The following is a 22601-nucleotide window of genomic DNA, read 5'->3' as shown; positions in this document are numbered from 1 at the left end:
GCTCCCAACTGGCATTTTTCAACAGGATAATGCTCACCTACAGCAAGAGGTCCCAGGAATGTCTCTGACAGATTGTAACACTTCCCTGGCCTGCCCAGTTGACAGATTTATAGCCTATTGAGCATTTATGGGACCAGCTGGAATGCCAGTTTTGGCAACCTACGAGTGTACAGGATCTAAAGGCCAAGCTGCAACATATGTGGGCAAATGTGCCACAGGATACTATACAAAACCTGTATGCCTCCATGACCAACCATATCTCATCTTCTATCCAGGCTAGAGGAGGCCCAACAGGTTACTAGAGGCTCCTTTCTCTCTTATATCGTAATCACTTACATATATCATCATTACATTCACACATAAAAAGCTTCATTCAGTTCCAACAACTCCTTCTTGGTACATTATTTAGTTTTCTGTCAATGTGTGTATGTATATATGTATATCTATATTTCCCATATGATCATATTTGTTTGCCATTTCAAAGTTAACAGACATTACTCAATAGCCACATCATCTGCAAAGATTATGGTGCCTCATATTACAAAGGGTGAGGAGGAGCACAAATGGGATGTCCTAGCTCCCAAGACCTATATGAGGTGTCTGCAGCATCAGTCCTGGCATATCACTATTTCTCACTATCTATCAACCATGGTAAGTTTTTAGTACTTGTATATATACTGAATAACTATGGATACATTTCCTACAAAACTAATTTGTGTGTTGGTCTCTTTTCTAGACATCATATAATGACAGAGGAGAAAAGGTATTTGTATTAAAATACTGATATGTTGATGTAGAGAACTTATTCTATGTAAAAGTGATGTTATTATCCTTGAATCTGTTACTTATATAGATACTATATCTGAGTTTACTATAAAGCACAAAGTATAAAAAATACATCATGATGTTTGAGCGTATAATACTGCTGCATAACTAGGGGAAAATTCACAATTCACTAATTTTATCTACAGGGACACAGCTAAATGAATAAGAGAATATTCACACTACCTTTTTTAGGGAGCATTCATGCAAGTTTTTGCTGGTGATTTTCTGTTCATACATTTTGCAGCTTTTTTGGCACCTGCACTTTTTGCTGTTTTTTTTTTTTGCTGTGAAACCTCTAACTCCAGATGTTAGTTGAAGGTCTATGGGAAATATTAAACACAGGACACACAAGTGTTGTTTTTTTTTGCTCCAGGTGTTTTTGTTAATTAGGTTTGTTTTTCTGGCTTCTTTTATTTAAAAACAAAGCATGCCGTAGATCTTGGCATTTTTAGATCACATTCTCTATAGGGGGAAAAAAATGGCTACAGGTAAGAAAATATTGGCAGAAGAAAATGACTTGCGTGAAGATTTTCATTGCAGATTTTAGCCTATGCCATGCAGAGTGGAATCTGCATACAAACAGCTTTTCAGTGTAAAAAAAATGTTTATTCTATGTAAATCTGCAGCATTTCAATCACATTTGGCTGTAGCATTTTAGAGCAGGGATGCTCAACCTGCGGCCCTCCAGCTGTTGTAAAACTACAACTCCCACCATATCCTGCTGTAGGCTGATAGCTGTAGGTAGTCCGGGCATGCTGGGAGTTGTAGTTTTACAACCGCTGGAGGGCCGCAGGTTGGGCATCCCATTGACCTTCACGCATGGAAGATTAGTTGCTGAAATTTCTGTGAAAAATCCATCTCCTGCATCTGAATGGGGTTGTTTCTGCAGCATGTGCAAAAATTTCTGCCAACTCCATTTAGCGTGCCTTCACGCACACATATTTTGTCATGGAAAGTTTGTGTGATTGAAAATCAACTCCAGTCACCTGAATGAGACTTGCAGAAATCCATGTGCTTGGCGGCGTTGGCGCCAAACAACCCCATTCAGACAAATGGATTTTTTTTTTACAACAAAATGCAACAAAATGTGCCACATGTGTATGTTCACATAATGGATTTTTGTCGCAGATTCTGCACAAAAAAAATCCATGCCAAAAATGCATGCAGATCTTCCTCAGTGAAATCTGCATGTTGATTTTGACTGTACTTTTAAAAACCATACCATTGTTAATGAGGATTATGTGTCCAAGATTCCCATTGAAATTGCGCAGAAAGGAAAATCCATGCTAAAACTACACAAAAAACGGGGCTAAAAATGCATCTGAAAAAAAAACTGATACGGATTCTGCATCAGGTTTTTTTCAGAATAGAAAATGCTCCATGTGAACATACCCTTACAGCAGCAGAAAGTTGTGCGCCAAATCTGCCACATTGTGTCAATGAGCTAAAGTGAAAAACACTATAGAAATGGAATGAGAAAATTACCCAACTATTGGAACCACTGTCTATTAGAGCTACATTAATTAGTGGTATCTCATAATAATTATTCTACTACTTACTTATCACCTGCATATAACTGTTTGGAGGTTATAGGTTTGCTAAAATATAAAAGCAATAATTCTCTGATTTATCAGTGTTATTTTTGAAAGTGCAAACATGAAATGTGTTTTTGTTTTTTTTCGATTCAGCATGAACTCGGACGTTTTCTCAGATTTCATTCCATTACGCTATGGGTGAGCAATGCAAAGCAGGTAGGTGGCACAAAATGAGTTAAAGTGAAGATAAAATAATTCTCCCTGGCATGTTACCCAGTTGTAGCTGCAGAGTGTGATTGGTTAGTGAAGGGGAGGGTCTGAGGTCCCACCATAATCTGTTTCCACTTATGATGTGTACATCTGGTGCTTCTAGTAGGAATGCACTCTGATCCTTCAGTGGAAGTCGCTGAGATGTCTCACAAAGGTCTCTCAAGGACACGGTGACATGGAAAACTGCGATAACCAATGATTCTCCATATCTTAGAAATTTACTAGACAGTTTTCTAGAAAGATGAGAAGATGTGATTGTAACAATATGTAACAGATGTCCCGCTCTCTAAACAGCCCATAGGCAACACAGATTTGTCAGTAGCTCCAGCAAAGCATTGACTCAGGCAACAATCTAATTTCTAAGAATTCTGGCAGACCATAGGACAAATCAGTTGAAACATTATTTGGATTGGTTAAATTTTTCCATGATCAGCCTTTTTTTTTTTCCTGGTTATAAGAGGTGCCAAATGTGTCTGTTGGCCACCTGTACAATGTACTTTTAAAATAAGAAAGCCAGAAGAATTTAAAGGGCTTGTCCAAGATTAGAAACAGATGACTGCCTTATTACAAAAACAGCCCCCCACCTGACCATGGGTGGTTTCTGGTATTGCAGCTCAGCTCCATTGAAGTGAATCGGGCTGAGTTATAATACCACACACAACCTGTGAACAGGTGTGGTGCAATTTTTGGAAGTAAGCTGTCATCTTTTTCTAGTCCCGGAGAACCACTTTAGCAGGATCAATAGCTCAGCTGACAGTCACCCTGTCTACGGCACCTTTATTATTTATTTTAAATTTTATGTAAAAAATGTCAAAATATATGTACAATTTTGTATTGAAATTAATATATATAATTATAAGTTATATATGTTTATTATGTCTATGTATATGCTGAACATGGGCCCTGGGGCAAGGATGGGGGCACTACCAAATTTTTGTGTTTCTACCAATTGTATAATCAAATGTCTTTAGTATCCTGAGCTGCATAATTTCATATTCATAACATATTTTTGTGCTATCTGAAATGTATTGACTGTATAAAAATATATATAAAATAATATAAGTTGAATGGTAGAAATATTTCACCATTGGGACATCTAATGATCTGAAAATGGGGCTCCCATCTGCTTTGTTAAAATTTTCAAACTGGATGAGAGGTGAACGAGCCGCCAGACATCTGTGCGGTATTATCCATTAGTAAATTCTCCATTATAATTGATAAATGTAATACAGTAGGTCTATAGGTCGGTAAGGATCCGATGAACGTCAACAGGCCTAGGTCCACCTCTCTTCACCGTTTCTGTCTGTGTCATTTTTTGTATATTTTCTTCTAACAGAAAACGTGTTCACTTTGTCCCTCTCACTTCAGGCTGCCTCTTTTTACTGCAACAAATTAGGATTTGAGGAATTGGCATACAAGGGCCTGGAGACTGGTAGCCGGGACCTAGTTACTCACGTTGTGAAACAAGACAAGGTATGTAGTTTGAGGAAAGCTTAGAAGAACCTGATTTTAAGCATGTTTCATAGGACAATCATAAAGCATATTTAATCTTTCCATGCAGATAATATTCATCTTTGTGTCTCCACTTACTCCAGGAAATAAAGGTATTTTTTATTGACACATATTCTTAATAAAACCACACTATTTCTGTGTAGTTTTTGGTGCAGATTTGACATGTTGCAGATTTCAAAATCAATACGGCAAGTAAATTTCCGCACCTAAGAATAAAGCAAAGTGTACATGAGAATTGTCTAATCTCATTCACTTTCTGGTACTGTATTATTCTGCTGTTTTTCGGCATGAAATCCGAAAAAGAAAAACACACATAATCCACACTGTGTGCAGACACCCCTAAGATCCATTTGATACGGTCATTTTTTCACTCATGGCTTTTTGAAAACGGCCCCTTCAATTGTAGGGGCTGTAGGGCCATAAAAAAACAAACAAAATAGGATCTTTTTTCACATCCATTATTCCCACCCCGTGAAAAAAAAAAAAGCAGAGAAAAATAATAGACTGGTGTGTGATAAAAAAAAAAAAAAAAGGCTGTAACATGGTTGTGTGAATGTAGCCTAGCTCTAAACATTGATTTTATAGTTGCTTTTAGATCTGTGGGTGCCATGGGATATACTCAAATTCCACAGTGGTATTTTTATCTCAGAGTGGGGCCCCATGACCTCACCCCACCTACGGTAGATATGGTGGCCAGATATCATAGGGGTACAGAAACACTGTTCCATAGCTCCCCTAGAAGTTAATGGGAGTTACAGAAATAGTGTAGCATGGTGAACTGTGCTGTTTCTGTAACATGTGAGACGTGGAAACATACATATCGGTATATACGTACAGAGAGAGACATTTATGCTAATATTTTCTTGTCCAGAATTTGGAGCCCATTTACAGAAGCATGGTGATGGTGTCAAAGATGTAGCGTTTGAAGTTGAAGACTGCGACTTTCTTGTTAAGGTGACTATAAATGGCATTTACTACATTTATATGTTCTCTGTAAGAAGAGCTGTAATAGATAAAACTACTCTAAGGATTTACACAACAAAAAGCATTGGATCAACCACTTGAACACTTTTGAAGTATAGTCATTTGATTAATACTTTGCAATATCCTTCTAACAGAAAGCCAAAGAAAGGGGGGCGGTAATAGTAAAGGAGCCCTGGACTGAAGAAGATAAACATGGAAGAGTGAAATTTGCAATCATTCAGACGGTATATATATATTCATTGCTCTTCATTGATATGTACCATTGAACAAGGCTGCAGTTTGGAATATCTGAACACTGTATAGTGAGGAGGGCAAGGCCCCATGTGATCCTTTGCATGTGTTCCAGTCTGAATAATATACCTTTATGTGTACATTTGGTGGACATCAGGAGTAGGGGAGGATATTTCAGAGTAATTAGTGTTGATCGAGCACCAAAGTGCTTGGGTGCTCTGGCCGAACACATCGGGATGCTCGGGTGCTCTACCGAGTACCCGAGTATAATGGAAGTCAATAGGAGAACCCAAGCATTAAACCAGGCACCCTCTGCTCTGAAGAGGGGAGGGTGCCTGGTTCATAGGAAAAAGTCAGAAATTGATGGAAATCATCTTGGACTCCCAGGTCGCTGCTGGGAAAAATGTTGTCCGAGTAGTACGCAACTTTTACAGACTGACAATAATACACACAAAACCGAAGATAAAATCTATTTTAGAGGAAAAATTGCTAGGAAATATTCTTTCCTGTATATTTACTTGTATATAAAGTACAAGTGCTGCCAAAAATTACAAGGAAGAGGCACTCTGATACAACCTGTATATCATATAAAGGAGGGCCTCATTCACATTGTGGTACAATTGTTCATGTAGTGGGACTCATACACTCATAAAGCCTATGCACTAAGTGAAAGGGCTGCCAAAAATTACAAGGAACCGGCACTCCAATACACCCTTTGTTACACATAAAGGAGGGCATCATACACAGCCTTGAAAAATTATGATTGATGGTCTGCTGATGACCCTCAAAAACATTAGGAGCAAGGGCCTGCTGATCTGACCATCTAAAACATTATGGGCGAGGGCCTGCTGCCACTTTGGTGACTCTAGATAACCTTTGGCCGATCGCCCGTCCCTGTGACCGCGACGATCCATTCGGATGTCTGCCCTATCAACTTACAAATTACCTATTAGGTATAATAGGTGAGGGCCTGCAGGTGAGCTGACCCTGTAAAAGATTTTAGGTGCGGGCCTGCAGGTGAGCTGATCCTGTAAAAGATTTTAGGTGCGGGCCTGCAGGTGAGCTGACCCTGTAAAAGATTTTAGGTGCGGGACTGCAGGTGAGCTGACCCTGTAAAACATTATATACGAGGGCCTGCAGTTGAGCTGACCCTGTAAAAGATTGTAGGTGAAGGCCTGCTGGTGAGCTGACCCTGTAAAAAAATTATATGCGAGGGACTACTGGTGAGTTGACCCTGTAAAACATTATATGCGAGGGCCTGCTGGTGAGCTGACCCTGTAAAAGATTTTAGGTGCGGGCCTGTTGGTGAGCTGACCCTGTAAAAGATTTTAGGTGCGGGCCTGCTGGTGAGCTGACCCTATGAAAAATTATATACAAGGGCCTGCAACTGAGCTGACCCTGTAAAACAAGCATCCTCAAACTGCGGCCCTCCAGCTGTTGGAAAACTACAACTCCCAGCATGCCCGAACAGCCTACAGGTATCAGCCTACTGCAGGGCATTGAGGGAGTTGTAGTTTTACAACAGCTGGAGGGCCGCAGTTTGAGGATGCCTGCTTTAAAACATTATATGTGAAGGGCATATATGCAAGGGCATTATATGCGACGAATAAGCATGTTGATATGATGGAAGAGGAGAAGGAATATGAGAAAAGGAAGTTTCAACCATATACCCTTGTTTGTGGTGGAAGGGATGCATGGGAATACAGTGTATTCATTACATTATAAACAACACATTTAAAGTGCCTTTATGTTCATCAGCTTTCCTCTGGTGGAGTCGAGATCTCATGGTCAATCCAGGCCTTCATTTTTGTAAGAGTCAACCTGTCAGCATTTTCAGTTGACAGGCGGATACGCTTATCTGTTATAATGTCACCAGCAGCACTAAATACCCGCTCATACAAAACGCTGGCAGCAGGGCAGGCCAGCACCTCCAAGGTGTAGAGCGCCAGTTCGTGCCACGTGTCCAGCTTGGACACCCAGTAGTTGTAAGGCACTGAGGGACCATTGAGGACGCTGACATGGTCTGCTATGTACTCCTTCACCACCTTCCAAAATGTTTCCCTCCTTGTGAAATTAGGCCGCGCATCAGGGTGAGGGTGCTGGCGGGGTGTCATGAAACTGTCCCAAGCTTTGGAGAATGTTGCCCTGCCTCTGTTGGAACTGCTGTGTGTTCCCCATGTCTCCTCTCCTCGGTTGGCCGAGGAACTACGGACTCTGCCGACAGGGTTGTCAGATGGAAATTTTTGGAGCAATTTTTCAACAAGGATCTTCTGGTATTGCACCGTTTTGCTCGTCCTCTCCACCAGAGGTATGAGAGATGAGAAGTTCTCTTTGTAGAGGGGGTCGAGAAGGGTGAACAAGCAGTAATCCGTGTTGTCTAAAATGGTGGAATTAAACTTCTACGGGTACTACCCTCTGTAGCGGAGGCAACCATCTCCTGCTCCTCCTCCTCCTCCTCCTCTTCATCATCCAATTCGCGCTGAGAAGACAAACTGAGGGTGGTCTGGCTATCACCCTGTGGAATGTCTTCCCTCATTTCCACCTCTTCCACATGCAAAGCGTCGTCGGTAATTGTGAGCCGCAAGCGTTTCAGTAGACACAGAAGTGGGATGGTTACGCCGATAATAGCGTTATCCCTGCCCACCATCTGTGTTGATTCCTCAAAGTTTCTTAAAACCTCACAGAGGTCAGACATCCATGCCCACTCCTCAACCCAATGAATAGCGGAAGTTGACTGGAAATGCGACGAACATGTTGCAGCTGGTATTCCACTACTGCCCTCTGCTGCTCACAAAGCCTGGCCAACATGTGGAACGTAGAGTTCCAGCGCGTGCTCACGTCGCACAACAGCCGGTGAGCTGGCAATTTCAAGCACTGCTGCAGCGTTGACAGACCGGCTAAAGCTGTCGATGACTTTCGGAAATGTGCACACACGCTGCGCACCTTCACCAGTAGCTCAGGCAAATTAGGGTAGGTTTTGAGAAACCGCTGAACCACTAAGTTTAAGACGTGGGCTAGGCATGGGATGTGTGTGAGCTTGCCGAGCTCCAAAGCCGCCACCAAGTTACGGCCGTTATCAGACACAACCATGTCTGGTACTAGGTTGAGTGGTGAGAGCCACAGCTCAGTCTGGTCTCTTATCCCCTGCCACAGCTCTGCAGCGGTGTGCTGTTTGTCCCCTAAGCATATCAGCTTCAGCACGGCCTGTTGCCGCTTCCCCACTGCAGTGCTACACTGCTTCCAGCTACCGATTGATGACTGACTGGTGCTGCACACAGATAATTCAGAGGTGCAAGTGGAGGAGAAGGTGGAGGACAAGTGGGGGTTGAAGCCACTAACGTAGGTGGTGGCGGAAACCCTGATGGAATTAGGGCCCACAATCCTTGGTGTCTGCAGCACCTGTGCCATACCAGGGTAGGACTCACTCTCGGCCTCCAACATTCACCCAGTGTGCCGTCAGGGAAATGTAGCGTCCCTGGCCGAATGCACTTGTCCATGTGTCCGCCGTGGTTAAGTGGACCTTCCCAGTAACTGCGCTGGTCAGGACACGTGTGATGTTACGGGACACATGTTGGTGTAAGGCGGGCACGGCACACCTTGAAAAATAGTGGCGGCTGGGGACTGCGTAATGCAGGACGACATCAGGCTGCGGAAGGCCTCAGTGTCCACAAGCCTAAATTGCAACATTTCCAGGGCCAGTAATTTGGAAAGCTGCAAATTTAGTGCTATGGCCTCTGGGTGGGTGGGTGGCTGGGTATTTGCGCTTGCGTTCAAATGCCTTGGGTAAGGACATTTGGACACTGTGCTGGGACACGGAAGTGGATGCAGTCGCTGATAGTGCTTGCGAAGGTCCAGGTGCAGGGTGGGATGCATCCGGGCCTGCACCTTCGACAGGGGATTGGCCAGCAAGTAACACAGGGGAAGAGGAGGCAGTGGTGTGACCCGCAGACACAGATTGTGGACCTAGGTGTTAGTCCCACTTATTATGGTGCTTGGATGCCATGTGGCGGATCATGCTAGTGGTGAGGTTGCTAGTGTTCACGCCCCGGCTCATATTGGTATGGCACAGGTTGCAAACTACTATTATTTTGTCGTCCACACTTTCCTCAAAAAAGCGCCATACTGTGGAAGGGAGATTTCCGCAAGGGGGTGCTCCGTGGAACAGTTGCGGGCCTGTTTGGTGTGGCCTGCCTTCTCCCTTTTGCCAACCCACTGCCTCTTCCAGCCTGTTGTGGTGCAGCAGAACCCTTCCCTCTCTGTACTGCTGTCCTCAATCGGCTTTCCACCTTCCCAGGTTGGGTTAGTGACTTCATTGTCCACCACCTCCTCTTCCACTTCCTCACTCTGCTCATCCTCCTGACTTGTTGACCTAACCACTACCTCAGTGATTTACAACTGTCTCATCCTCTTCATCAGCCTCTTGAGACAGTAATTGGCACTGAGTTATTGGCAACTGTGTCTCATCATCCACCTCATTAAACAGTAATTGCCGTTCCCCACTGTCATCTTCTTGTGATTGTGGATGCTTAAGAGCTTGGGAATCAGGGCACAAGATCTGTCCCTCTTCAAGCGTACTTGGCGAGAGGGCCAAATCAATGAATGGTGCTGAAAAGAGCTCCTCGGAATATCCGAGTGTGGGATCACTTGTTATCCCAGACTCTCCATGGTGGGAGGAAGGAGGATCAGGGTTGAGCAGACTCTTGGCTACTGAGACTGGACTTGGTGGAAGACAGGTTGGTGCATAACCAACTGGAAGCATTATCTGCTGCAATCCAACCGACCACCTGGTTGCACTGGTCTGACTTCAAGAGTGATGTCCTGCGCCACCCTGCAAACTGGGACATGAAGCTAGGTATCGTGGATGATTGTTTTTCTTGTGCTCTGGCAACAGGTACAGTTTTACCGCGTCCAGGGCCACGGCCTATGCGTGCACCATCAGCATCACGGCCACTGCCACGTCCCTTACTGCTCGCCTTCTTCATATGAAATGTTATATATGATTGAAAGTCTGTCACTTGTACAGTAGCGTAGGATTTGGAAGTGTATGCGCAAACAAATTTAAAAAGGTATTTGGGATGTAGAAACGTCACACAGGAGATTTCCCACAGGTAATGTCAATGCTGTCACCAGCGGCTAATGAAAAATTACAGGGAATGTCACAGGTATTTGGGATGAGGAAACATTATACAAGAGAGGTACCACCGGTAATGTCACGGTCCGCAGCGTCTATGCAAAAAAGTACACTGTATGTGACAGATATATTTTTGAAGCGCACACGTTACACTGCAGATGTGGCCCTGGTAATGTCACTGTCAGAAGCGGACAAAGTACACTGTATGTCACAGATATTTATGGATGCGTACACTTTACACAGGAGATTTGGCACAGCTAATATCACTGTCCGCAGCAGACACAGTCTACGGAAAAAGTACACTGGATATCACAGATATTTTTTGGATGCGCACACTTTACACTGGAGATGTGCAGCATCCTAACTATTGTACGCTATTTAGCGCAGTATGCGCTAAAAATAGATATTGCTGCCACACACAATAGTCCTTAGAAGGACTTTTGGGTCAGTAAAGTTTTAGCAATTTAGCGTAGGTTGCGCTAAAAATATAGATGGCTGCCACACACAATAGTCCTTAAAAGAACTTTTGGGTCTCTGAAAAGTTTTGGTGGTAAAAATATTCTTAAATGACTCCCTACACTGTCTGTCCCTTCCTCAGCACAGCTCTCCCTGACTAAGAATGAGCCAAACATGCTTCATCGGGTGCTATATAGCACCCGATGACGCGTTTGGCCGGCCAATCACTGTAATGCCAGTAGCCAACATAGCTACGGCATTAGAGTGAGGGCAGTACTTACCAGCACGTTTATTGGCTGCATAGCAGCCAAGATACGTGCGGGGCAGAGACTCGAATACCGCCATGTGACGAGCATCGAGATGCTCGGGCTGTACTGGTGTTCGGCCGAGCATGCTCGATCATCACTAGTAGTAATTTGACCCTTATATTTTAGTCACATAAAATATATTTAGTAGAACCTTTTAAAATAGATCTTATTCATGTAGTATACTGTGACTAGTGGACAACAATGTTTGTCTTGAGTGTTGGCCCTTGTTTTAGAGTCACTTGATTTATGCAGAGGCCAAACATTGCAGATATCTTCTGTAGCAAGGTCCACACCTATTACATGTGAATTCTGTACGAATGCTCGTTAGCGATACCGGTGTAAAGGTTCTGCTGATCACCCAAAGAACAAGCAATATGCTCATTCATCGGGTTATAGGATCGTTGGTGTGGACACCTCAAGGCCCCTTTACACTGACAGATGAGGCTGATGATTGTCGGGAAGGATGTGTTCCTTCCTGACAATCGCCTGCTCGTCTGTGGAAGAGATCGTTGCAATTACATGTGGCAATCTCCACAGTATGGGGAGGAGGGATCACTAATGCCATCGCTTGATGATTTAGATGACTGCCTCAATGATCCTGTTATTACGTTGCGTAATCAGTGGCACCTTTACATTACCAGATTATCACTAGCGAGCATTCATACAAGTGCTCGTTAGTAACGATTGGCTCAAACATAGGGCAGTATATAAAAGCCTTAAATCATCAAATCATTGTTTGCCGGCAGCAGATTGTCCTGTCTAAACAGAACTCTGCTGCTGGCAAACAATAATTCTGTATGGGGACAAGCAGTGGCATAAGCCATAGCTTCTCCCTATACTGTGGAGGAGATTGCTTCATGTAAACGCAGCAGTCTCCTTCACTGACGACCAGGCAATTGTCAGGAAGGAACTCTTTCTTCCTGACAATCATCTGCTTCATTGAGCAGTGTAAAGGGGCCTTTAAATCTGGATTAAGACTATTCAATCATCGTCCAGATTATCAGTAACAACCATTCCTGCGAACACTTGTTCCCGCAAAACTCTAGTTCAACGAGTGACCTTGTCGTTTGCACAGGCCCCACCAATCATTGTTTCTGCGCATCAGATCATGTGGTATAAACACCAATCTGCTCCTCAGAAACAATGATTCTGTATGAGGACGAGGCATCACAATAATGATCCCTCGTCCTCATACTGTGAAGGAGATTTGCTGCATGTATATATGTACAATCTTAGAGTACCCTGAAGTTGTCCCCAAGGTTTAAGATAAATCAATTCTAGCCTCACAAATATTCATATTTTGTTTAAAGAGCCAGCTACATTACAAACGTAAATTTCTCACTGCCTACCTGGATCACTACCAGCTGAGCTTGCTACATGATTATTGCCCAAGATAAAAAACAAACAAAAAAAAATACTTCAAAGAATCTGTTTTTATGGGTTTTTTTTTTATATTGGAATCCTTCCTATTGATTGACTTTATGTATCATTGTTGATTTGGCTAAATGATTCGGGGTGGATCTTATGTATAAGGCTGGGTTTCTGCATTCAAGTATTTTTATGCATTTTTTTAAGCCAATGCTGGGAATAGATCATAAACAGAGGACAAATATATGAAAAATCTAAGTATTGTCCTCTTGTTGAATCCACTTCTGGCTTTGGCTTCAAAAAACCTGAATGTGGAAACCCAGCCTAAAAGAGAATAACAATGCTGTGTTGCCCATGGCATGTCCTCACGGGTAGGAGATCTTAGATTAGAAGCTTGAACTGCATCAACCGCAAGTGTTACTTTTAATATATACAATGAAGTGTTACTTGAGTAATAATTGTAAATCCATGAGAAGCAGTGACCTTTCCCAAAATGAAGTTTAACCTCTCTGCATCTAGTATGGAGATACAACGCACACACTGGTGGAGAAGTTGGATTACAATGGCATCTTCTTACCAGGGTTTCAACCTCCATTATTTAAGGATCCTCTTCTCCCAAAGCTGTAAGTGATCCCCCTTCTAGTAAGAGTCATTGAATAATGATACATTTTTTTATTACTTGTGGATTATATACAAAGCAGGAAATGTACAGTATATCTTCTTTGTACTTCGCTGGGGAAGAGAAGAAGATAATATTAAATGAGTAGTACTGCAGATATGGAGTTCAGATCACTATTTGTTATTTTCTACTGCCCCCCATTCCCCACGCTCAAAGCTGCACTGAAATACATTGTTGGGACTGCTGTACATGTGCACAGGAGTCCTCTCCATTATTTTAATAAAAGCTCTATAAAAGAATGTTTGTTCTGCTCTCCCCAAGCTTACCTAGTGCTGTCAGCAGTTTAGCATGGTCGAAACTGCTGACAGACTCTCTTTAAGACAATGAAAGGCCTCAGTCTTAAAGAGGTTAATGCTGATCTTGTTGCTTTTGTTTCTATCATAGGCCAAGCTGCAAACTTAATTTCATTGACCATGTCGTGGGAAATCAACCTGATAATGAAATGGTTCCAATTGTAGACTGGTAAATATATCTGACAAAATGCTTATCATGTGCTCATTGGTTGCACATTCTCCTTTCTGTCTTAAAAGACTTATAAATTTCAAAGGGGTTTTCTGCAGATCAGCTGTTTGAGGAGGCACAAATTCATGTAATTTGGCAGATCCATAGAATGCGCCTTTTGTGCCAAAATTGTGGCACAATTCTGATGTAAAAATCTATATAGAGTCAGGAAAATTGTCTATTTCTGCACCAGATTAATTATCCAGCATGAGCCCCTGTGTGAAATTTGGTGCAGGTCTAGACAGCCAATTTACAATTAGTAAATCTGGGCAACTATGTACTAATTTCAGCTAATCAAGCACTGGATCCCACTTTATGGAAAACGACTTTCTCCATCACAAAAGCACTAAAAATATCTGAGCCTGAGGGGGGACATCCCAGTCCATTGTACTGCTAAACAGATACAATACTGTATAGCATAGCATATCTCTGTGTGTAGGCACATATATGTGTGTGTATAAAAAAGGAAAGCAGACTTCATATAAGAGTCCATTCACACATCCGCAAAGTATGGGTCCGCATCCGCTCCGCAATTTTGCAGAACGGGTGAGGACCCATTCAGTTTCAGTGGGGCTGCAAAAGATGCGGAGAGCACAAAGTGTGCTGTCCGCATCCGCACTTCCGTTCCGCGGCCCCGCACAAAAAAAGGAACATGTCCTATTCCTGTCCGCAGCAATGGACAAGATAAGGCATTTCTATTATAGTGCCGGCCATGTGTGGTCCGCAAAATACGGAACGCACATGGCCGGTGTCCGTGTTTTACTGAACCGCAAAACAGAAGCGGCCTTGTGAAAAGTTATTCCGCTAAAAATTATCTTTTATAAATACCATATTTTTCACTCTATAGGATGCCCCTAGGTTTTAGGCTACTTTCACACTCGCATTTTGGCTTTCCGTTTGTGAGATCTGTCATGGGCCCTCACAAGCTGTCCAAAACGGATTGCATCAGTTTGCCTCCGATTAGTCTCCATTCAGCTCTGGAGGCTGCCTGCAGCATTTTGCTGTACGCTTGATGAAACTGAGCCAAACGGATCCGTCCTGGCACACAATGTAAGTCAATGAGAACGGATCAGTTTTCTCTGGCACAAAAGAAAACGGATCCGTCTCCCATTGACTTTCAATGGAGTTCATGATGGATCCGTCTTGGCTATTTTACAGATAATACAAACGGATCCCTTCATGACGGATGCATGTGGTTGTATTATTGTAACGGATCCGCCTAAAAGGCGAGTGTGAAAGTAGCCTTAAAGGAGAAAAATAAGAAACTTTTCTTTTTCATCAGACTCCTAATTTCCATCAGACCTCAGATCAGACCCCCAAGACCAGCGGGCGGTGAGTAATACCAGCACTATCAGTGCTACACTCACTGCTCCCCGGTCCTACCTTACTAATGAGCCCTTCCATTAGGGAAGCACTCATTAGTATTCGTTTTATAAGATGCACTACCATCCCCCCCCCCCCCACACACACACACACTTTTAGGGGGAAAAAGTGCATCTTATACAGTGAAAAATATGGTACTTTTAAATGTTTTGTTAATATTTGGTACAAGCACTGCAAGATTATGGACAATCAAAGAACCTATCACAATATGGTCACAGAGGGGCATGGTGAAATCCAAAACACTTCCCAAGTTACAAAGGTCCGAGCACTTTTCCTGGATAAACTATCCAGCCAAGCATCGACTAGTTGTTGCCTGGTTCAGACATCTCCAAAAAACGCCTCTGACCCAGCTCAAGGGAAACTAGTCTCTACAATATAACCACACAGGAAGACCCAGGGTAGAAATTCCCCACAACGGGCTAGTGCTTACGGGCCAGGGGCATAGCTTTAGTGGAAGCAGCTGTTACGGAACCCAAACTCAAAAAGGGCCAACCCAAGAGGAAAACTAAAAGATTTTATTGTCAGGGCCCCCTCAACAGTATTATACAATGATATTATATACAGTGACACTATATACAGTGACATGATATACAGTATATACGGACGGAGCAGCTGTCGGGCCTGGTCTGAGAGAGTGTGATCTTGAATAGCCACAGGAGTGGGAGTTGTAAACATGTCCCTGAGGGGGTTGGGGCCCGTTAAAATTTTTTCCGTGGGGACCAGTCATTTCTAGTTACGCCACTGGTCTGGGCCTTGTAGACTGTGTCCATACAGTCCATGCAAAAGTTTGGCCATCCCTGGTCAAAATTACTATTAATATGAATAGTTAAGCAAGTTGAAGATGTAATGATCTCAAAAGGCATAAACCTAAAGATGAAGCAATATCAGTTTATTATTTTTGTTTTGTAAAATGTTAGAGTAAAAAAAGGAACAGAGTACCTTGCAAAAGTATGGGAACCCAAGGAGATTTGAGCACTCAGATAACTTTGACTGAGGTCTCAGACCTTAAATAGCCTGTCAGGGATAAGGCTTGTTCACAATCATCGTTAAGAAGTACAAACATGTGGCCTGGCTCCTGGGGCACTGGTTCCATGACAAAATCCATGTAATACCAAGCTGTTAGTGTATCAGAAATTAAGACTAGAGGGGTCTAGCTACCATACATTATGCCACCCCACATCATAACCCCAGGAGTAGGACAAGTGTAACATTCCCTTGTGAAGCCCTCATCATGGCAATGCCCACGTGGAGACCACATGCCGTTGTCCACGTGGTCTCCAGACTAATCTACAGCTTTCATTGCTTCCAAGAAAAAAAGCTTGATTCAACCCTGAAGCGGATAGACCTCCATTCCAGCCTCCATTACTGTCTTCCTGTGCACCATGATAACCTTTGAGTGCTGTGGTGTGAGGTCAGTGGAATACCTGTAACTGGATGTCTACCACATAGCCCAATGTCAGCAAACACCTTCTGATGGTTAGTTTAGACACTGTTTGGCACCCTAGGCTTGGGATGCGGCATCCAATTTCACTTGCAGTACAGAATGGATCAATATGCACCATTCTTCTAATGAGCTGATCTGTCTATGCTGCAGAGGTTCTCTTCTGTGCACTACTTGTTGTCATTCCAGTTTGTCATTGTTCTTCCAGACACCAGGACACGCAATGTCAAACAGTGCTTGCTGACATCTTTGTTGAAAATTTGATCATTTGCAGATCTTAGTGATACCAGCTTCATACTTGATTTGCATAACTTTACAGTTTGTCCTTCTTGGTGTTGAAATTTTAATGATCATGAGTGTTTATGAAGCACATATCACTACTGGCAGAAAGCAAGACTCAGCGGTGGATGACAGGAACCAAATGCTGAGGGTCACGGAAGAAGGAAATGATCCAGCATAGGATCAAGTGGAATATGGTAGATGGCAGATGAAAGACCGTGAACAAAAACAGAGCAATGCATAACTGACCCTATCTGAATTAAAGTCAGCAAATTAGCCAAGTCAATAAACAGTACAGTAACAAACAAATCTGAAACACAGCAAGAAAAACTGTGGAACTACAGGTCCCACAATACACAGCAAACACACCAGACTAGAACAAGATACAATCATGAAACTACAGATCCAAGAGTACTGAATAAAGTACAAACTATCTGGATGGGAAGGCACTTAAAAAGCACTGTACCTGACCACCATAATGGAGTAAGGCAAGAGTAAATAAAGGCTGGACAACCAACAACTCCACCCTAATCAACCAGGCAAAGCTAGGAGATAACCAAACCCATATTCAGATGTAAGGCAATTTCATAGCAACTGTCCAGGCAAAACCAATAACTAGGTGAACATGAAGCAAGAGGGAAACCCCTGTTCCTAGTTACACACTTAGATATATGGAACAGATTCTCAGTAACAGAAATTTCTGCAACAAAATCTGTTGTGTAGGGGTACGCTAATACTGCACAATTTTACTATATTACTGCACAGAGTTATTAGGTTAATTCAACATACTAATCATATCCGAGTCTCTACACCCTCTGATTTATTTATTTATTTTTTGTATTTTTTTTCCCATTATTTGCAAAACCCAATGCAGTGCAACACTAACCTAAAGTTAAATGTCACAATACAAGAATAACTTCATTTTACCTATGGAAATTAAAACCTCCAGTTAACCAGCAACTTCTTGACATTTTTGCAGGTACCAGAAAAGTCTCTTGTTTCACCGCTTTTGGTCTGTAGATGACAAACAACTTCACACAGAGTTCAGTGCGCTCCGTTCTATTGTAGTTTCGAACTATGAGGAGACCATTAAGATGCCCATAAATGAGCCAGCTGCTGGAAAGAGGAAATCTCAGATCGAGGTACAAAGTACATACTGAACATATTGAAAACAAAACAATGACATATGCAGGTGGCTTACAATGTACGTTGAAATGAGGGGAGGCAATATAAGGGCTGATCCAAGTCACCACTCTTTACATACAGACAACAGAATTTTTAATACAGATAAGTTAGAAAGTTAATTTGTATTAATATGAACACTTATGGTGGGTACTAACAAGTATGAAATCTTAAATGTACAATAACTATTGTGCAATGCCATCATCATGTTTTTTTCCACCATAGGAATATGTTGATTATTACGGTGGCCCTGGAGTTCAGCACATTGCCCTAAACACTTCAGATATCATAAGTGCAGTAAGTATCATCTATCTTAGGGCTTCTTCACCTCTGTGTTGGAGGCTCCGCTCAGGGGCTTCCATTGCAGATTCCACTAAAGAAAGGACAAAAAAGTTCTGCCTGCATTATAGTCACTGGGGTCTGTTCTGCACCGTTCATGTCTGTTATGTGCTGAATCTGGCACTTCCGTTATTTTCCTTGTTCTGCTCCTCTCACGGAGCAGAACAATGGAAATAACTAATGGTGATGTGAACATGCTCTTATTGTCACATACATACAGTTTTGTTACAAAAATAAATAAATACCGTATGTTTCCTAAAAATATTTCTTGCAGATAACCAACTTAAAAGAAAGGGGCATGGAATTTATGTCTGTTCCATCCACTTATTACCAGACATTGAGGGAAAATTTGCAAACAGCAAAAATACAAGTAAAAGAAAACCTTGACAAGTTAGAGGTTGGTAGACATTTGAGGTCAAGAGATTTTCTGGGAGTTTAATATTGATGACTTATCCTCAGGATAGATCATCAATATCTGATTGGTGGTAGTCTGACTCCCAGCACACCCGCCAATCAGCTGTTTGAAGACACCACAGTGCTCTGATGAGCGCCGAAGCCTCTTTCTAAGCTGGTGACGTCATCTCCATTGGTCACATGGCCTATTTGCAGCTTAGTCCCATTCAAGTGAATTGGCCTGGGCTGCAATACCAAGCACAGCTGATGTATGGCGCTGTGCTTGGTATACTGTGAATAGCCTTCAGCACTCACCGGATGAAACAGATGATCGATGGGGGTACCGAGAATTGGCCCCCCACTGATCTGATGTTGATGACAATTCTTGAGGATAGGCCATCAATATTGAACTCCTGGAAAACCCCATTAATGAAATACACAGCATACATAATACATTATTAACGATAATTACCTGATGTTAGGATCTGAAGATCTTGGTGGATTATGATGAAAAAGGCTACTTGCTACAGATTTTTACCAAACCAGTCCAAGACAGGCCAACATTGTTTCTTGAAGTTATTCAGCGTCACAATCATCAGGTACGTAAGAAGGGTAGTTAAATGAAATGAGTAATATAAATCGCTGTTTAGCAAATACACATCAATAGTACCAAACTCTTATTAGGGCTGTATTACACCCCTCATATAATAGCACATCCATTGGCACTCGTTTGCACTGGCCTAACTACACAAGCCGATGCAAACTGAATGTAGGAGGACTGATTCCTTAATTCAGCTCTGTTGATTATCAGCAGCATTTCAATGATTAAGCCCTGATGCACACAAATGTATTTTTGGTCAGCATCTGATCTGCATTTTTTTCAGGTCGAATGTGGACCAATTCACTTCAGTGGGGCAGCAAAACATGCGCACAGCACACCCGTGAGCTGTCCGCATCCGTATGTCCATTCCGGAACACCCCACAAAAAAATGTCCTATTCTTGCCCTCTATGGAGCGCAGGAAATTCTGTTCCACAAAATGCAGGACACATATGGCCGGTATCCGTGTTTTGCAATTTGCAGACCTCAAAAACGGCTACAGTCGTGTGCATGAGCCCTGAGAGGGAGATGGACTGTTGATAATCAGGCATATTTCATTGGATGCTCGATTATAGGGGTCAATTATCAAGAACAAGCATTCCTATGAATGCTTGATTGATTGATAATTGACCTGAAAATCATGCGGTCTTAGTAGGTTTCTTAAAGCTAAACTCTTATCAGTTTGATAAGAATATGGATTAAAGGGCATCTGTCAGCAGATTCGTACCTATTTCTGAGAAAAATTAAGATATAATATATGCAAATGAGCCACTAGGCATGATGACGTTTTCACTGCACTGCCCTGTCAATCAAAGTGCAGAGGATGCGGCAGTTGCACAGAGAGCAGAGCCTCCAGGTGTAGCAATGAGGGCACATATGAACATGGGACCAACACTGATGCCTTCAGCTGCCAAGCGCACATGTAACAGGTCAGCCAGTTTCATAGGTACAAATCTGCTACAGATGCCCTTTAAATGAGTGTTTATCAGGTGTCAGGAATTCAGAGATAAGGACTACACATGAGCTGTCAGAGCTGCTGTCTGACGGATTCCGTCGATAACAGAAAGCAAGACAGGTTGCAGATATACTGAAACTGGGGGCTGTAGAACACCAATTGTTGAAAATTTTATACAGACCAATTAAAAAACATGTTTTTTAGCCCAAAATGAGTACAATGCAATGTTAAAAAAATTACCCCGAAGATGTTAATTTAAAATTATTTTAAATTATTTTACTCACTTACATGGAGGTCTTTCTTTCCTTACTGTGGCAGTGCACCAGCTTGTCAAGCACCTGCATCTCCCAGGATTCATTTAGCTCTTGTTAACCCCTTCCTCCCTTGGATAGAAAATAGTCCCTCACATATAGCCCCAGAGATACATATGTATTCCCCCAAAATTAACTTCTCCACTGTCCGGGGACAGATATAGCTATATATGTCTATGGATTTATAAGTAGGGATGAATGAAAGGTGTCGAGGCTGCTTCACTTGCTTCTCTATGAGTTCTATCAGCCAGCACTGAGGGGAAGCCACTGAGCGTGTTTGTCCACCTCTGAATGCAGAAGAAGGTGGACCAGAAGGAAAAACAGGGGGCGCTAACAGAGAGGAAAATGTAACATACATAACAAAACTGTTTTACTGACATGTATATTGCAAAAATACCCTATTGCATTTCCCTATTCATTGCGTAGTAATATATTCATGGGATGACTCCTTTAGGATATAAAAGATCTTCTAAAAAACTGTACTAGAGGACCTGTACGTTCCCTGGTGACAGATGCTTCATAATCAAGTTCAGAAAATTGTGTCAAATATTCTTATATTAAATCGATGTCACGTGGAATGATTATCTTAGTGCAGCCTGCAGTATTTCTGGTGTCAACCCTGGAGCCCTGACAGAACATAAACCAGCAAAAGTGTGAAGAGAGTCTTTGCACAAGTATAATAATGTAATAATATACTACATGATTTCTATTTTAGGGATTTGGTGCTGGAAATTTCAAGTCACTGTTTGAAGCTATTGAACTGGATCAGGCAGCGCGAGGAAACCTCACTGTTCTAACTCCAAATGGGGATATTGAAAGCCTATAGGATGGTGCAGATATACATGTGCATTTCTACAGAAAATCTTGATGTTAATTGTATAAAAAAACTAAAACATAGTGTAAACTTGGCGGAGGCACTAGTAGTGGTCCACCCAGACTGCTAATTACACATTATCTAATGTACCATTAATTTGTATGACATGAATTGCATGACATTTTTGTAAAGGATTCCCTTCATGTAAACTATAAGGATGCTTACAGTCACCAGTTATCTGACTGTACAAAATCCCAAGTATTAGAATCCTTGGTAATAGACCTTTCCCAAGAAACAGTAAGGTGGTGATATAATAACCTGTATTACAAAGATGTTACATATTTCATTAAACTAACCTTGTAAGTCTAAAAGCCTCTTGACGGGTAGTTGCTGGAGTTAAGTCTTTTGGCCACCAGGGTTGCCATGTTGGTCTTTTTCCCTTGCCCGGAGTACACCACAGGAAAGCCTGGAACAGAAATTCAGGCCCATATACGCTGTGGATATTAGGAATCAATTTCAAGGGAAAACCTAGTCATTATGAAATGAGCTATAAATTACACCCATGTTTATAAATACTGGGGCACATTTATTAAGACCAGCGTTTTAGACACCGGTCTTAAAGCCCGGCGGTGGTCCACCGCAGTTATGTAGAGGCATCGGTCTTTACATAATTTTGGCGGATCCACTGCCGCTTCCAAAAGTAAGACAGCTTCCGAGCAGTCTTACATTTTCACCATTTTCTATGCCTAAAACAGATGTAGAAAATGGTAAATGAGAGCGGCCTACTGGCCCCTCCCTTCCCCACCTACACCACGCCAACTTTTTTAATCCTGGTGTGAGAGGGGAGAAGTCAGATTGCAGAGCAAAGGACCTTTGCTCCGCAATCTGTGCCAGAAAAACGTCTAATATAGACGTATTTCTGTTTAATAAATGACCCCCATTGTTTTGAAAGAAGTCTGCCAGAAGATTTGTTGTAATCAATATAAAGAAAGAAATTCATCTCACCGACATTTTATAGTATAGTCACATAGTCTCACTTGTTGTAATGGGGAGCAATGGGGAGCCTTGAACAAAACTTGAAGATACTCCAGAACTCAGGTGAAAA

The 22601-nt window shown here is 42.3% G+C and overlaps 1 protein-coding gene across 1 annotated transcript; it reads left to right on the top strand.

The window, feature by feature from the left end:
* Positions 1-508: 508 nt before the first annotated feature.
* On the top strand, positions 509-21678 carry HPD (4-hydroxyphenylpyruvate dioxygenase). The gene is made up of 14 exons (XM_040420224.1): positions 509-651; positions 737-763; positions 2514-2576; positions 3999-4103; positions 4192-4234; positions 5014-5096; positions 5261-5350; positions 13140-13243; positions 13684-13761; positions 17883-18045; positions 18311-18382; positions 18699-18821; positions 19300-19416; positions 21398-21678. Exons 1-14 carry the CDS (start codon positions 526-528, stop codon positions 21506-21508), a joined length of 1305 nt encoding a protein of 434 aa, XP_040276158.1. The 5' UTR covers positions 509-525; the 3' UTR covers positions 21509-21678.
* The last annotated feature ends 923 nt before the right edge of the window (positions 21679-22601 follow it).

The sequence above is a fragment of the Bufo bufo genome, chromosome 2 (assembly GCF_905171765.1).
Source record: "Bufo bufo chromosome 2, aBufBuf1.1, whole genome shotgun sequence".
NCBI classification, from domain to species: domain Eukaryota; kingdom Metazoa; phylum Chordata; class Amphibia; order Anura; family Bufonidae; genus Bufo; species Bufo bufo.
This window is presented reverse-complemented; position numbering and strand designations above follow the sequence as displayed.